Here is a 15351-nt window from a genome sequence, read left to right as displayed (position 1 = left end):
CTTCCTGAACACCCACCAACAATTGAGAAGACTACACACCACCTCCCTTTCACTTGCCCATACTCCCTGCCCCTACCGAAGCAGAAGTGGATGGTGCTCCATCTCTCACGTCGCAGCAAAGTTCTGAAACAGCCTTCCCACACACCTTTGGACCATCAGCTCTCTTCCAGAACTCTGAATAGCTCTCAAGACCTGGCTGATCAAAAAAGCCTCCAGGTCTGCAAACACTTGTATACCCTATTGGGTGATTAGCCGTGCTTTATAATTCCTGATTGATTGATTGACATATTGGACTAGGATGAGGCTAGGTATGGGTTCCATTTTTGGGGGGGGGTGTAAAATTGGCAGGTCATGTTCACAAAAATAAAAAGAATACATCAGCTCAGGAAGATCAAACTGATTTATTAAACTTTGATTGCATTTATTATTGCATGTAAACATTGCAGGAGAGTAAGCGTGTCTTTTTCAGTCAGCCTTGTTATGAGCACCCCTTCTTCATCGTGTTATTATGCTCAGTGGTACCCATCAGAACATTGAATCTTCTGACTTGCATACTTGAATAGTGCAGACAGCTTGTACATGTTGTTGTGACTGCAGGGCTGCTTGGCAGAAATCTTGACACGTTGCACTTAGAAGAGATGTATCCCTCCGCACAGCCCTATCTCCAGGAACAGAAACTTGGCTCCAGCGCATCCGCCTGCACCGATGTCCAGTCTTTGGCGGGCTGTAATTAAAAAACAAGGGTGAGCGAATGCCAAAAAACTGATATATTCTCAATACAATCACAGAGAAATTGTAGGGAAGGGGGATACCCCTGTGCCCAAATTACATACAGGATTCCACTGCAAGACTCATTTTCAGTATTGCTGCTACCAATAGTGCAGCAGGTGCAGTGGGACTGCACCCAAATTATGGCTGTCTGTCATTACCTAACATGGGGGGAAGCAGTCCATTTTCCTTTCTTGGTTTAAAGTTTAGGTTACCATTGGCATGCTACTGATAATTTTGTAGTGTCTTCACCAATCAGCCAAAGTACAAATAACATTTACACTGACTGTTCATGGGAAAGCGATATTTAGCACTTGCAATGAACGTGAAGTGTGTTTTTGCATACCCAACCAATGATTATGGCCATGCTATTGGAGCAAAAATGTCAGACACCAATGTGCACAGTGGAGCGTGGCCACTGGTCTTCACAGTGAACATTTCCTAGTATATGCCAGCAGTTTTATTTGGCCTCAAGCTGTTCCCTTAGTTCCTATACCAGAGGAAGTGTTCTGATTACTTAGCGGTAATCTTCATTACTCTGAATCCTAGTCTTTCTCGAGCCATTTCCCCTTGTGTATGTCGGGACTGGGATGAGGAAGACGGATGAGGAGGCAATGTTTTGGGGTTGGTCTCTCTGCAGCATCAAATTTAGTTCCTTATTGCAGCATTATTAGTATAGGTACAATATACCAATGATGGTGGTTGGAAGGTGAGGGCGAGTTGAGCAACGATGCACTTTCCATTGACCTGGTTTAGTTCAAAGTTTTTCCTTTAATTTGAGCAGTTTGTAGCATTCTGGGCGCAAGTTAGGAAAGGAGTATCTTTTCTTCCAGACCCTTCGGCAGATTTACAAGCCCCATGGGCTGTCGGTGCATCACGTTGAGTGACGCACCTGTGGCGCAGCCTGCTCAGTGATATTTACAAGCACAAGTAAAGTCACTCTGCGTGACTCAACCTGTGCTTGTAAATATCGCCCCTGTTCACGCAACACTTTGCGTGTTAGGGGCGTGGCATGGGTGTTGCTGTGGGTGTTCCCATGCAACACCCATGTCCACTGATGCATTTCCAGATTTACGAGAAATCGTCAATCTGGAAATGCGTCAAAATGCTACGCCACCCTAGGGGTATCGTAGCGAGGTGCAACGAGGAGTAATGTTTTTATTTCTTCTCGTTTTTTTCCTCAGCTGCATTGGAAGAGGACACCACCTCAATTGATTGTTTTTGTGCAGGAAGGTGCCCCTTCCTGCACAACAACAATCTCCCCACGACGCAGGCATCCTTGCACCATGGTGCAAGGGTGCCGGCACATGGCAGCAGTTTGTGCACCTACGCAGGGGGAAGCACAGAGATGCGACATATTGTTATAAATATGTTGCGTCCCTGTATTTCGGAACTAACGCAGCGCGGCGCAGCAAAATGACTTGCTGCTTCGTGCTGCATTACTTTCTTGTAGATCTGCCTCCCTGTCTGTAAAAGATGACGTTTTTCCCCTTCAAGAGCAAAGCAGGATTTTTCCACTGTCCTGGCGTGTTCTATGGTAAGTCCCAGGGTCTTATTTACCATTCCAAGCAATTGGCACATACGTGAACTTCAATTGGCCAGCTGGAGGGTCACACCCCCAACGTGCACAAATCCCAGTGAATCCCGCAGTTAGCCCTGCGGTTCACTGCGTTACCGATGCATCGCAACGCATAGTCACATTGTGTTTCTGCATTTTGCATGAGCTAATTAGGCTATTTAGAATAACATTACATTTGCGCCTTGAGAGCGGCAAAGTGCATAAGAACTCCGCAAGTGTTATAATAAACATTTCACATCAGAAAGTCACTGTATTCACCACAACATTGTCCCTTTTTTTTAGTATTGCCTATAGTCAGGGCCACTGGAATTGTGTGAAATGGGAGGGCTAAGTTATTCAGCAGGATTCACTAAATTATGCAGCAAGAAAAGTCAATTATGTGACATAATTTGTGACAGTTTACTGCAATATTTAGTTTTTTTGTTGCACGTTAACACTGTGTTAGTGACGATTTAAAACTCAAATACAGCAATAGGCAATTGAAAGGTGATCAGCCAACTTTTATGAATGGCCTTCCACTGCGCCGTAACACTTGTCGCTGCGTTTTAGCAACTTTTGATAATTCTCGCCTCGGTGCCTATTCTAATCATGGGTCCCACTCTGCAACTCTGGGCAATAGCTTGCTTAATCTCCACAACGGCCCCAACAGCGCTAGGATGCCTGTCCTCCACCTTGGGGGTGCCCAGGAGTGGGCGCCTCACAGGGAAAAAGCCAGGAAGGGTTCCACAGTGGTATTCGTACAAGCGCCGGAGAGACCCCATGTGGGGGTGATTCGGGCGCTATACAAGTACTACAACATTTACATTTACATTTACGTTTGAGCTATAAACAATTTGTTTTTGAAAAATCTGGAAATTATGCAGTAGAATGTGAATTATATGACAAATGTGACAAATCTACAATTGCACAGAAAATGCCGCTGCTGCATAATCGCATAGCTGTAATTGCCCTGCCTATACTCTTGTACCTCTCTGAAACTGTGAACAGCAGCTTTTGTTTTCAATTTAATGAGCTTGGATGGGAGAAAGTCTGAGCTGTTTTTTCACTGAATTAAAACGTGTCCTACTCGTTTTAACAGGTCTTTTCTGTAGGTGCACTAACTCGCTGGGATATTTTTCTGTTCTCCTGAACATAATTGAACATGGAAGCTGTCTTGTTGCCAAGACGGGCCTTGGTGGTTCTGGCTTGAGGCCTACATCAAGACACTCTTAAGTCTTAAAGAAAAATATAAGGGTTGGCCTATTTATTGTTTTTGATGCTTCCCAACGTCTCTTTAAAGCAATTTCAACAAGACCCACCCTTGCTCTCCTTGCACTGCCTCAAAACTCCTTTGTAAGCACATTTTCCTCAGATCTTATATTTTTGTCTTGACTTGTGTTTCCTTCTCCTGGCAAGCGGGCACCAGCTGTATGCTGGTGCCAGCTCACGCTGCCCCAAGGTTCTCTAGTGTCATGTTCATCTTGCCTATGCTTTTTGGCTGGCAAGATGTTTTGATGGGTTGACAACAGTGCTTAATTAGCAAATACCATAAAGTGCAGTGGCCCAAATGTTTTTCTAGGGGCCACAACTACTGCTTCTGAAGACTAGGGTTGCCAACCACCAAACGTCATAGTGTTGATTCCATCTCATGCCTCTTTCTTCCACCACTTTATACATCTTGTCTCTTTATCTGACTCCAACAGGTTATTTTCAATCTGTATTTTCTCTCATTGTGACTGTTTTCATATCTTTCTCTTTCCCCTTTCTCCATTTTCCCCCTTTCGCTCTCTCACTATGTGTCAAAGTCTGATGACTAAAAATAAGTCAAAGTCTCCAAAAATGAGTCTGATGTCAACCACCTGCACGAAATAACCACTGGTTAACAGCCTTCTGTAAACATTTTTTGTAAATGGTAGGTTTCAGCAGGCCTCAGTCCTAGAAAGACGAGCTCAGCTTTCACCTTTCCGAAGCACTTAGCATGGGAAGCATTGAGCTGGCTAAAAAGAAGACTTATTTCTTATTATTTAAGTAGAAAGAAACAATCCAGTCGGTGGTGGGTGCCATAACATGTTCAGCCTTATTAGTATCATGCCAGTCACTTCTCTCCCACCACTAATGTTGCAGCTCAGCTTCAGAGCGCCTTGAGGCCCAGCCCCATGGCATCATCACCCCATGACCCTCTCCTTCTCTGCCCCAAGGGTCAATTTCTTTGCACCCTCACCCAATTCCTTTTCAACCTTACTAAGGGAACAGTACCTTGGTTTCCAAGAAGGGATTGTCCTTGTTGTCTATGGTCTACTTACGTTCATACTCAACAGCCCAGTAGGTGGGGACGCCCCAGCAGAGGCCACGGACTGCACCGGTGAACTGTGCCATGTTGGTGACTTGTTCATTGGTGATCTGGTAGTGCTTTCGCAGAGCCTGGAGGTCCTTCTTCAGGTCCTGTTGGATGGGGGGGACAAAGAAAAAGGTCAAAGAGAAAATGGTAGCAGCTGATATATGATTGAGACCAGACAAGATATTATAGATCACCACGTGTAATATATATTGACAACAAGTGAGATTTTGTTGCAGCAGAGAAGGTATTATTGCTGAGGATCAGATATTGACAACCAATGGCTAATATCGATAGCTGGTACAATATTACTGATGTCATATAAGATATTGATAACTGATGAGTTATTTTTTATAACAAATAAGATGTTGCTGGCAGAGGCGTTTGGCAGTATACAAGACATCCTTGTTGGCAGATAAATATAGAGCTAAAATAAGATGTGATTGTCAGCAGGTAATATAATGATGGCAGATAAGATTGTTTGCAAATAATATGGTAATGAAAAGATAAGATTTAGATGATATTGGTGCTCCTGATAAGAAATTATTGAGCATGGCATAGAGACCCAATGCAGGTTTACTTCCCAGCTGAAAGCTCCTTACTCAAAACATCAGAATGCATCTGATTGACCCACAAGTGCAGTATTTCCAATATAAAAAAGAAAACATTGTTATCTCAAGGAATGCTGCATTATACCTCCAGCCTCTTCAGATTTATTGGAATCAATGAATCTTTCACCCCAGTTATGAGACTAGGAGATTGGTTTAATGAGGAAAGTAGCAAGTATGGGCGGTGGACTCCACTCTGCTTGCAGAGTTTGTGGAGATTTCTGCACTCCAAGTTACCCGGAGCTCGCAGAGTTCCAGAAAACTCTGCTCCGCGAAACTGAGTTTTTTTCCTCACTCGCGCTCGTCAACATCAACTTGGCGAGCGCAAGCAAGGAAAATCTTCCTCCCAGTGAGATTTTTCCTCGTTCGTGATCGTCAACGTCAAGTTGGCGAGCGTAAGCATTTCTCATTGTGAGTGGTCGCCTATGCGCGCGACCGCTCGTGTTGATAAACCATCCGTTTGTGTTGAAAAAGCTGTGGCTCGAGTAAGAATGCACTCGAGCAGCAGAAAAAAAACAGTGCCCGCTTGCGCTGTGCATGGTGCCGTTCGCGATGATAGCACAGTGTGGACAAACACCCAGCACTGAAAATCACCCTGAGCAGAATTTATCTAATGCACTCCGCGGCATGCGGAGCTTCGCGTAGCGCTGCAGAGTTTTTTTGCACTGTGTGCAGTTTTGCGTAGTCATGCGCACGTAGGGAGAACAAACCACTCCGTCTGTAAGCAGAGCAGCCCCCCCTGCCAGCAAAGCTGCAGCACCAGGGAAACATAAAATGATAAAAGCAACAAGTTATAATCATTTTATGCTTCCTTTATTTTACTGATGCAAAGCAGTGGGGCGACGCTCCTCCACCTTAGTGGAGGAGCCGCCACTGTTTGATTAGTAAATATTTTATAGCTTCTATAGATTAGCTGCAAAGAAGTATGATATCAGTTAAATACTTCAGAAATCATTGTGTATAAAATCAAACATTAGAGCTAATTTGAATAATCAGATGACACACAGCACATCCCAAACTTACCCTTCTGCTGTGAATAAATTCTTCAAATCGGCCAAGTGATGGGAAGGAGCTGAGGTGCATACGGGCAACAACACAGATACCTTTGTAGGGCATGTGGTAAGCGATGATGTTCTGTAAAAAGAAGAAAGCAAGCAGTGGTGAGCGCCCGTCGTCTTTTTGATGTGGAATCAGAATATTGGTGTCATAATATCATCTGATATAAATATTGTGTCCTAAATATTGTTCACAAAAATGCAGCCCATTTGATGTTAATAATAGAAAATTTACACTCAATGGGTAAACGATTTTTACACATGATATTCACAACAAACTATATTTCTGACTATAATATTCATGCATACAAGCATCTTTTGCATTTGAGAGGTTCTGCTAGCCCTGTTACCCAATGCTCTGTTATTTTAACTGCTTAAGTGTATTGTATTGTGACAATTACCTCAAGACCCCTACCCAATGTTCACAAAATCCACTGTGGTGAAGGTGGTCTTGTGCTGGGTTTACAAGTGCTGAAACTTTGAAGGTTATTAGTGAAGACTATCTTAAGAGAGTGTAAGGGGGTCTACGTTTCATCCAAGTAACCATGGCAGCAGCCTCTTAACTATGCATTGTTTCATCACTATGGTCACTGATGACAGATTCAATAAATATTGATGGGAACAAATGCTCACGTAGGCCTAAGTCTTACCTGGCTGTAATCCAGGACGACGTTGCTCGTGTGACGTCCAGAGTACACGTTCATATTAACCACGTTGACTTCTCTGTTGATGTTCACCGTCTGGTAGACACTGCCTCCATCATTCCCTTGGTTTATGATCTGGATTCCCTATAGAGAGAAGACACAAGACACTATGGTGAACACCAACAAAGTGTGGGGTGAACACAAAGCTGAGCCACCTAACATTTGGACCTCTGTGAACTTAATTTAGAGTTTAGATTATGTTACTTTGCATGACATCAATGTCCATTGGCAATTACTTGAATGAAGTCTTCAATCATCTCCCTGTTCTTCATTTTGTTTCGTGGTGTAGCACATTTGTCGTGCACACCTGCATTTAGGGAATTGAAGCAGAATTATGGGCAACCACATGCTTCCAGATTGATTGGGGCAACTAAAGCGATATGCAATGCATTTGATTAGAAAATGCACAAATTTGCAAATTCTGCAATTCAACAATACTACTTGAATTTCTTTGTTCCCAAGTTTACTTTGTGCGAGTAAAATGATTTCTGTGAACCAGGATAGGGAATTTACCATTAAAAAATGTTGTTTGAGCAGCTAAGTTCAATTTACGTGCACAAAACGGTTTTTGAATCAGTGTGATCTATGAAGCATTGCACACAGAAACGGTGCGAGGATTTCCAGCGTGAAAGGGAAAATTGCATGTTGCCAATGGCAGAGCTCTCCATACATTGATACACAGGCAGTTTTCAAGCCTTTGTAGTAATTTACAACCAGGCTGAAGTGAGGCACCAAAATGCTTTACTAGATTACAGGACTTTAAGTGGGATGACAAAACTAGGGGGTCTCTCAAACGGCCATGGCCTATGTAATTAAGGGGGTAGCTTAAAAACACCTAAGCTAAAAATCTGTGCTTAGCATAGTGTGCCGCCTGTCTGGCATTTGGCTGTTCCAATCATTGCATCCAGATAACCAGATACAACAAGCACATTACACATACAACAAGCCAGGACTATTGGCGTCGTCAATGATTGTTAGTTGCATAAAATTACATAGCATCAACTATGGCTTTGCTGTATTCAGCATTAAAAAAGCTTCCATTTTGAAATGCTGAGACTGTGAAAGAACTAAAACGAGTCTCTTTGAAGTTATCTTAAAGGCAGTGAAAGGTGGTACTGCTGCAGAATTTAGATTATATTTTAAACCGTGAGAGTGAGGGCAAAAATAAAGAGCCCGATAGGGTTCTGTCTCGGCACTTGCAGGATCCGGCCTACTTAAAGCCCTGCTACATTACGTAGCAGCTTCCGTGCTTTCGTTAATAAACACCATTCATAGATAAAAAATGACGGGCCATATTATCAAGAAAGGGCGATACATTATCGCCGCTTTTATCGTCAGGAAACTGCCGCTAAAGCGGCGATAATGGGCTTGATAATACGCCCTTGAGAATTCCCATAGAAGCCCAGGTTAACACCAGAACCTGGGCTTCTATGGGAATTCGAAAGGGCATATTATCAAGCCCATTATCGCCGCTTTAGCGGCAGTTTCATGCCGATAAAAGCGGCGATAATGTATCACTCTTTCTTGATAATATGGGCCGACATTTTAGGATGAGAGTTTTTTCTTAACAGCAATTTTTCTCAAATGATGGCCACTTCGAAATCTTCCAACAGCGCTGAAGCAATTGTAAAGCCTGTAAGAACTACATTCATTTTTACGTATGTGTGTTCGAGAATGTTAATTCAATGAATGACATTGCTTTAGGTGAACAAAAAATGTTGTACATATTTTTATTTGAAAATGGAATAAAATCAACTATGCCCTCCGTAGTGTATGTGCCCAAAGTGAATCTGATAAGGGATGAAAAGCAATGAATAAATACTTATTAATTTTTCTAGACAAATGAATGAACAAACGAGCGAATGAATGAATGAACACGCTAGTGTATTTAAATAGCTCATCTCTACAAAATCAAGCATCTTTGTCCGTGCACAATGACAAGGGTGAATAATTACTGATATGTAGTGGTGCGAAATCGAATGAGCCCACTTTTGACCAGTACACTCTGGAGTCCAGTGACTTTTAGCAACAGTGGATAATGAATAATAATCTACATATATTTTGTTGAAGTTGTGGGTAGACGAATATCAAGGAATATTTCTTTTTTCACAAAAAAAAGAAGTAATAAATTTTTATTAATAAGTATTTAAGGGGGCTCTTCACTCTTGGTATATGTTTAAGGTGTTGTAGAAAAGGTTGCGTGTTTACATGGCTGCGTGAGCACGGTGAACCTACAAGCAGTCAGGAGGTGCTGCTGGAAGTGCGTGTGGGCCCACTCTGAGATGAGTGACATCGCTTGCAGGTGTTTGATTGGCTTAGCATCTGCAGGGGTGTGGCTGCCTGTGACGGAAGTGTGAATGTTCCAGAAGATTCCATGGGTACGGATGGGGCAGGCCATGAGTGCAGGGCTTTGACCTGCAGTCCCCTGAGAGATAGGAATTGTGGGTGAAGTGAGTGAGACGTTTGAGGAGTCCTGTGTGTGGTGGGCGATTCTAACGGTAGGAACAGGGCTCCCGTGGACCAAGGGGTGTACAGGACAGCACTAGGCTCAGTGCTTTAAATGGGCCGGTACTGTCCAGTACGGAGTACCGGCACTTTTTTATTTGAGAGGGAGAGTACCGGCACTTCTCAAGAGAAATGCTATATTTTTAATTGGAGAGGACCGGCACTTCTCAGAAACAAGCAGGTACTCTGCTACAGAGTACCTGCACTTCTATGTTGTCATTTCAAGCACTGAAATGTATAGATAGAGAGCACCAGTGTATAGATCCCCTAAAGCCATCCTGGCCCCTGTCTCTTTCTGCAGCATAGGATGGCCCTGGAGACCAAGGGGAGCCATCAGGTCCCGAATTCCACAGTACCCTGCAGGGTACTCAGTGGGAAAATCAGGAGAGCTTACCATTTCAGTGCTACCAACCCTGGAAGGCACAGAAAGGCTCCTTCTCCATGTGCAACACATTGGCCCTTCTTCAGACGTCACCCGCCGAGAGGTGAAACTCCATTACTCCCAGTAGGGGAACATCTGACCTGCTTCCTTTCTGAGACACAGAAGTGATTGTTCTCTCGCCTCACCTCACGTGAGTCTGTAACTTACCCTGAGTGCTTACCACATACACCCTAGGGGCAGGTGATGGAGATGCCCTAGGAAACCCTGCGGAAGGACCGGAGTGCCCTGATGCTAAGTGGGTCGGCATAAGATATTAAGCTGATGGAGTCCCTCGTGCTGCAGCTAGATGTACAGGTGTGCGAGACTTCCTCACCAGCTCAGTACACACTCGAGAGTTCCAAGCTAGCATATTCATACATGCCAATAGACCTGATTCAGGCAGGAGACTACCGATTTTTCAAGCCAAAAATTGCTTTATTTTAGCTGTCTCCCGCCTAAAATAGCATTTTCTACAACAGAAGTCAATGGGGAATTTTTGTTCTTACGATTTTTTATCTTAAATCTCCCACGTCCCTTTCCTAAAATTTTCGCATGTGTGCATATTCTCCAGCTGGAGATTGAGTTCAGAAGAATATTGATTGCAGAAACAGTATACCTGCAGCAGGACCCGCTTTAGCACTGGTAGCCCCAGGTGTGTAAATCCTTTTTGGTGTTTCTCTCCCCCCATGACTTCCTCCTCGGATTCCCTCGCTACCACCATGCAAAAGTGCCCCTCATCTCTCCATAGCCCCTCTCTCACATACATTTCCTATGTATTAAAGCACTGGTAAAGGCTGGCTTTACTAATCCACTCAGCTATAAAATACAGATCTGTGATCTGCATGGTACTGTTCTTTGTAGTAGGAGTGTTAACCCTCTGTGCTACTTTTTTGGAGTCAAAACTGCCACTAGACAAAACTGGGATCGCTCTCTGTACCAGGAGCATTAATCATAAAAGTTGCCTTGACATTTTCATTGCTGCCTGAAAGCTGGACGCACAAGGAACTCTGAGGCAGCTGCTTTTAAATCATAAGTTGTTGCTCAACACAGCGCCCCCCTGAGGTCAGTGCCCCTCTCTAGGCAGGTCAGCGTCCAGTGCGGCCGCACCGCTGGCCTAGAGGGACCTAAAGCTGGCTCTGACCTACAACCGAATTACATTTTATCCTTGAATCCATCTACTGCCCAAAAGAATAACATCGATCCCACGTACTTGTGGTTAATTCATTTGTGTGTTGTGGGATTTTCCAAAGGGGCAGATAACCCTACGACCTTCCTCTGAACCCAGGTCTGCGATCTTTGAGGTGTCACTTGATTTGAAATAAATTACACTGAGCCTATGGACAGGCACCGAAAGACAAACAGCTTGGGTGAGGAGAGAGTGGAAGAGTGGAGAGACATGGGGCAGGGAGAAGGGAAAGTCGAAAGAAAGAGGCAGCAAGGGCCCTATAGAATGCATATTTCGCTTCATGAAAAGGCTTATCCAGCAACATAAACCCACAAAAGAAAAAGAGGGGTGTCAGGAGCGGAAAGGAGGTCGGTACAGTACAGATGGGCGTGTCCTGGCATTTTGTTAATCTCCAGATCTTACCTCATCAGCAAGGGCTGTGGCCAAGAAGGCTCCCAGAAGCACCCCGACCAGGATCTGTGATGAAGAGGAAGATATTTAATGTCATTGTCTCATTGACCAGCACCACAATCAGCCCTGATGGGCAAAATATATCCGCTGAACTTTTTGGGCATCGACCTAAAGTCATGGTCTCTTCCCCAGCCCTATTGGTCTCTCAGAAGCACCACCCTGAAATACGACTGACTCAGACAAGGCCAAATCAGCCCATCAGAGCACCACAGACACACAGAAGTGACTCTTCCTCAGCCCTACCATCACCTTTTCTGGCATGTGACCGAGTCCGCCAGAAACCTACCAGGATTTCAGCGGTACCAGCTGACATATGACTACCTCTGCCCCAGCCATACCAGCCTTTCAGAGTCATCTGCCCCAGCCCTACCAACATGTACATCTGCACAGACGCGTAAGAAGTAAAAACATATACACATCACAGCCATCAAGACATGCAGTGAAGGCTGGATGGTTTGTTACCCAGAGCTGGTGAGGCGCCTGTGGTTGGAAAAGAAAGCTGCTTCTGTATGCAGAAGACAGGAGGGAGCAGATGAAAATACTGCAGAATTTCCAAATGTCTCACTAGATTGCTCCTCATTTTCAGTGGCTCACCAATTCTGAAAGGGCACAAGAAGGTTTTTTATGTCCAATTGTACATTTAACACTCTTTCCCTGTGCAGATATCCTCCAGAAAATCCTGGAGAATTTTGCTCAGGAAAAGCTAATGAGAAAAAATGAAAATCTGTGCTTAGTAGCTGTGCACACTAAGATACCGCACACTGCCTCTCAGAATGAGGAGGGAAAACAACACTAGGAAAAATCTCACCATGCAGTATCGGTATTTCCCAAGCATTATTATGGCACCCAAACCTGAGGCATTCAGAATAAAAGCCGAGGCATTCAGAATAAAAGCCGAGGCATTCAGAATAAAAGCCTTTGTCTCTTTAAAGTCCAAAAGCGGCCTTTATTATCGCCTCTGCGTCAACAAAATCATGCTTACTGTTTAGCTATCCAATGGTGTGAGCATTATAGATCCTAAAATAAAGGCCAACAAAGAAACATGAGCAAATACTATCGCCCTTAAGAAGTAAAGCATAACTACAAGGCATGGCTAGGTTTCCATGTAGTAACCTGTAAAATTAGTAAACAAGAACAAGTAACAAGTTTTACAGTGAATGATGCATTTAAAGCACTATGTGATGTAGCGATATGGGAATACAGATTTTGGCCAGGCAAACTTTTTTTCCAAGGATTCTTCGAAAACAGATTAAACACTGAACCATATGGAGAAGAAGGCATGCTTACCGTTGCTTTCATCCTGCTGACTGTGTAACACCCTTAGGGCTCAATAAAGAGGAGAAGCAATGTCAGGAAAGCTTAGACTGCCTGATGGTTGTGCACTGCTTTTATACACCTCTGCATGATTAAGCTCCCCACTCCTGCAAGATAAAAGTATTTGCATATCTAACAAATGTGTGTGCAGAGCCCAGGTATCAACCAGATGTATTTACCAAATAGGTTGGGTTTGGCTTCTTACTCAGTACCGCCCTGCCCTCTTTCCACTTGACAACCATACATGGAAAAGCAGGCATGGATACAGCCATTAGTTTTGGTCTTTGTGTAAAGAAACTGTTGTAATGCTGCATTAACAATGCCTTGGACTGGACCTATTGGCACTTTGCAATCCGCCCCTGGGGCATGAGGGGCGTTCGCTGTCAAGCTGTCAAAGTGAAAAGGTCTTATTATGATATGCTGGACGACCTCAATCTCTATATTAAAATGCGCTGTTTTGAATTGGTGAACATTCAGTGAGGAAATTGCAATTTTCTAAATTTAAAATGGATGAAATTAAGTCAGACCCTGATGAGGGTCAGCTCAGAATTATGAGTTAAGGATTTGTCATCAGTTTGTCGTTGGTAGCAAATTCTTAGGCCAAAAGTGCAGGTGGCTGTGTCAGTAAACTAGGATCCTCTTCCACTTTCTCCCTCACCCTGGCTGTTGCTCATTCTGGTAACCAGTGGAAGAAGGACCCAGTGAGAGCTGGCAGCCCAGAAAAGGAAAGATCAGGATTGAAAGAGGAGTGAGCGTTCGAGTAATGAGCAAGAGATCAAGGAAGGGAAAGAGAGGAAAGGAGCAGGCACTAAGGGGATGGATAAGATGCAGGGGGAAGAGATGAAGACGTATAAAAAGAAATGGAATGAGCTACCACAACAATGAGTGCCAATTAACTGTTGTGTGCATACGCCAATAGAGTTTATCATTTGGACAGCATCAAAGGATGCCTGTTTTAACAAAGTATGTTAATTTAATATAATAGCTTGACAAACAATCTAGTGACAAAATAGTAGCCAACTTATAGTCAGTGTTGAAGTATGCACAGTACAGACGGTCAATACAAATACAAAATATAAATGCTTACATTTAAATGTGGTAACCAGTCATGAACTATGGGCGCTCTGCACAATCAGGGAAAGTAATGTCGTCCAAGTTTCCAATGGTGCTCCAAGGGGACAAGAGGTTGGTTACCACAACCCCGCTTTTATCCACACATGTAGAAAACAATATATATACAAGATTTCCCCGAGCACTCAATTATCAGTAAAGAAATGTCCATATAAATCCTTCTTCGTGAAAAGTAAAGGTTCAGTTGGTACAGTCAGGTACGTATTTTCTTCCACAAAATAATTTTGGAAGAAAATACGTACCTGACTGTACCAACTGAACCTTTACTTTTCACGAAGAAGGATTTATATGGACATTTCTTTACTGATAATTGAGTGCTCTGGGAAATCTTGTGAAAAATATAAATGATTTGGTCATCAAAGACCATAAATTGATATTTACAAGAATATACATAGGGCCTGATTATGACAATGGTGTTCCGATGGACCGTCGTAGCCACAGTGGCAGTGCGGGCACCACAGCACTGACCGCCCTATTACAAGTTGGGTGGTTGGACTGCCAAAGGACCCCTGATACCGCCAGGAATCACAGATCCCTGGCGGTCCTGCAGTGATCTGAGGCCTGCAATATACAGATTGAGCCGCTGACTCACCGCCAAGCATATTATGAGTTTTCCTCACTGCCACAGTTTTTATGCCATGAAAACTGTGGTGGTGAGAAAACTAAGGGGGCCCTACAGGGTCCTTGTGCCACAGGACCATGGGGATTCATGCAGGGTGGCACATGGTGTGCCCCCCTGTCTGCATACATACCCAGTTCCTGCACGGGATGGACTTAACAGTCTATGTCGTTCAGGAACTTGCTTTGGCGTTCCCATTGCATTGCCTTTCTGAGGCTTACCGCCAGGACCCACCAAACCCCCACCCACCACACCAGGAGAAAACTCTGAATCCAGTGGGTGGTGTCAGTACTGCTTTGGCATTGTGGCAGCAGGGCGCTGGCATGGCGGCCCGCTGCCACACCATCAAAGTCATAAACAGGCCCATAATTGTTTTAACAATCTGAAGGCAATTTTCTATTAATGTTTTGACTCATTGATTAAAAATTAATCGAGGTCATAATCTGGACGGAAAGTGCATGTAATTATTAGTTGCCACCATTCACCAAGGATGTAGTGGGGCAATCATGCACAAAGATAATTCCAGCAGATTGTCGACAGCCTCAAGCCACCCATGCCATTTGGTTGTTTTTGAACAACTTATGTATGTTTGCCACATTAGCAAGAGCTTCCTATACGCTCATCAGTCCTTGCATTTGCCTCTTCCACTTCTAACCTTCTCCCCATTCCCTTCCCTCATAGTCAGTGGCCTCCCCAA

The 15351-nt window shown here is 43.9% G+C and overlaps 1 protein-coding gene across 1 annotated transcript; it reads right to left on the bottom strand.

The window, feature by feature from the left end:
* Positions 1 to 382: 382 nt before the first annotated feature.
* On the bottom strand, positions 383 to 12971 carry LOC144791886 (gastrokine-1-like). Its single transcript, XM_078666667.1, has 6 exons — positions 12878 to 12971; positions 11543 to 11596; positions 6975 to 7112; positions 6293 to 6403; positions 4630 to 4768; positions 383 to 724 (listed from the first exon to the last, which is right to left on the bottom strand). Exons 1-6 carry the CDS (start codon positions 12887 to 12889, stop codon positions 630 to 632), a joined length of 549 nt encoding a protein of 182 aa, XP_078522793.1. The 5' UTR covers positions 12890 to 12971; the 3' UTR covers positions 383 to 629.
* Positions 12972 to 15351: the final 2380 nt, after the last annotated feature.

Source organism: Lissotriton helveticus, chromosome 11 (genome assembly GCF_964261635.1).
Source record: "Lissotriton helveticus chromosome 11, aLisHel1.1, whole genome shotgun sequence".
NCBI classification, from domain to species: Eukaryota; Metazoa; Chordata; class Amphibia; order Caudata; family Salamandridae; genus Lissotriton; species Lissotriton helveticus.
This window is presented reverse-complemented; position numbering and strand designations above follow the sequence as displayed.

Bases quoted from the DNA above. Each gene is read 5' to 3' on its own strand.
- LOC144791886 (XM_078666667.1), bottom strand. The intron at 6,404-6,974 runs GTAAGACTTAGG...TTCTTTTTACAG, and splicing joins TCGTCCTGGATTACAGCCAG to AACATCATCGCTTACCACAT. The intron at 725-4,629 runs GTAAGTAGACCA...TTTTAATTACAG, and splicing joins CTGGGCTGTTGAGTATGAAC to CCCGCCAAAGACTGGACATC.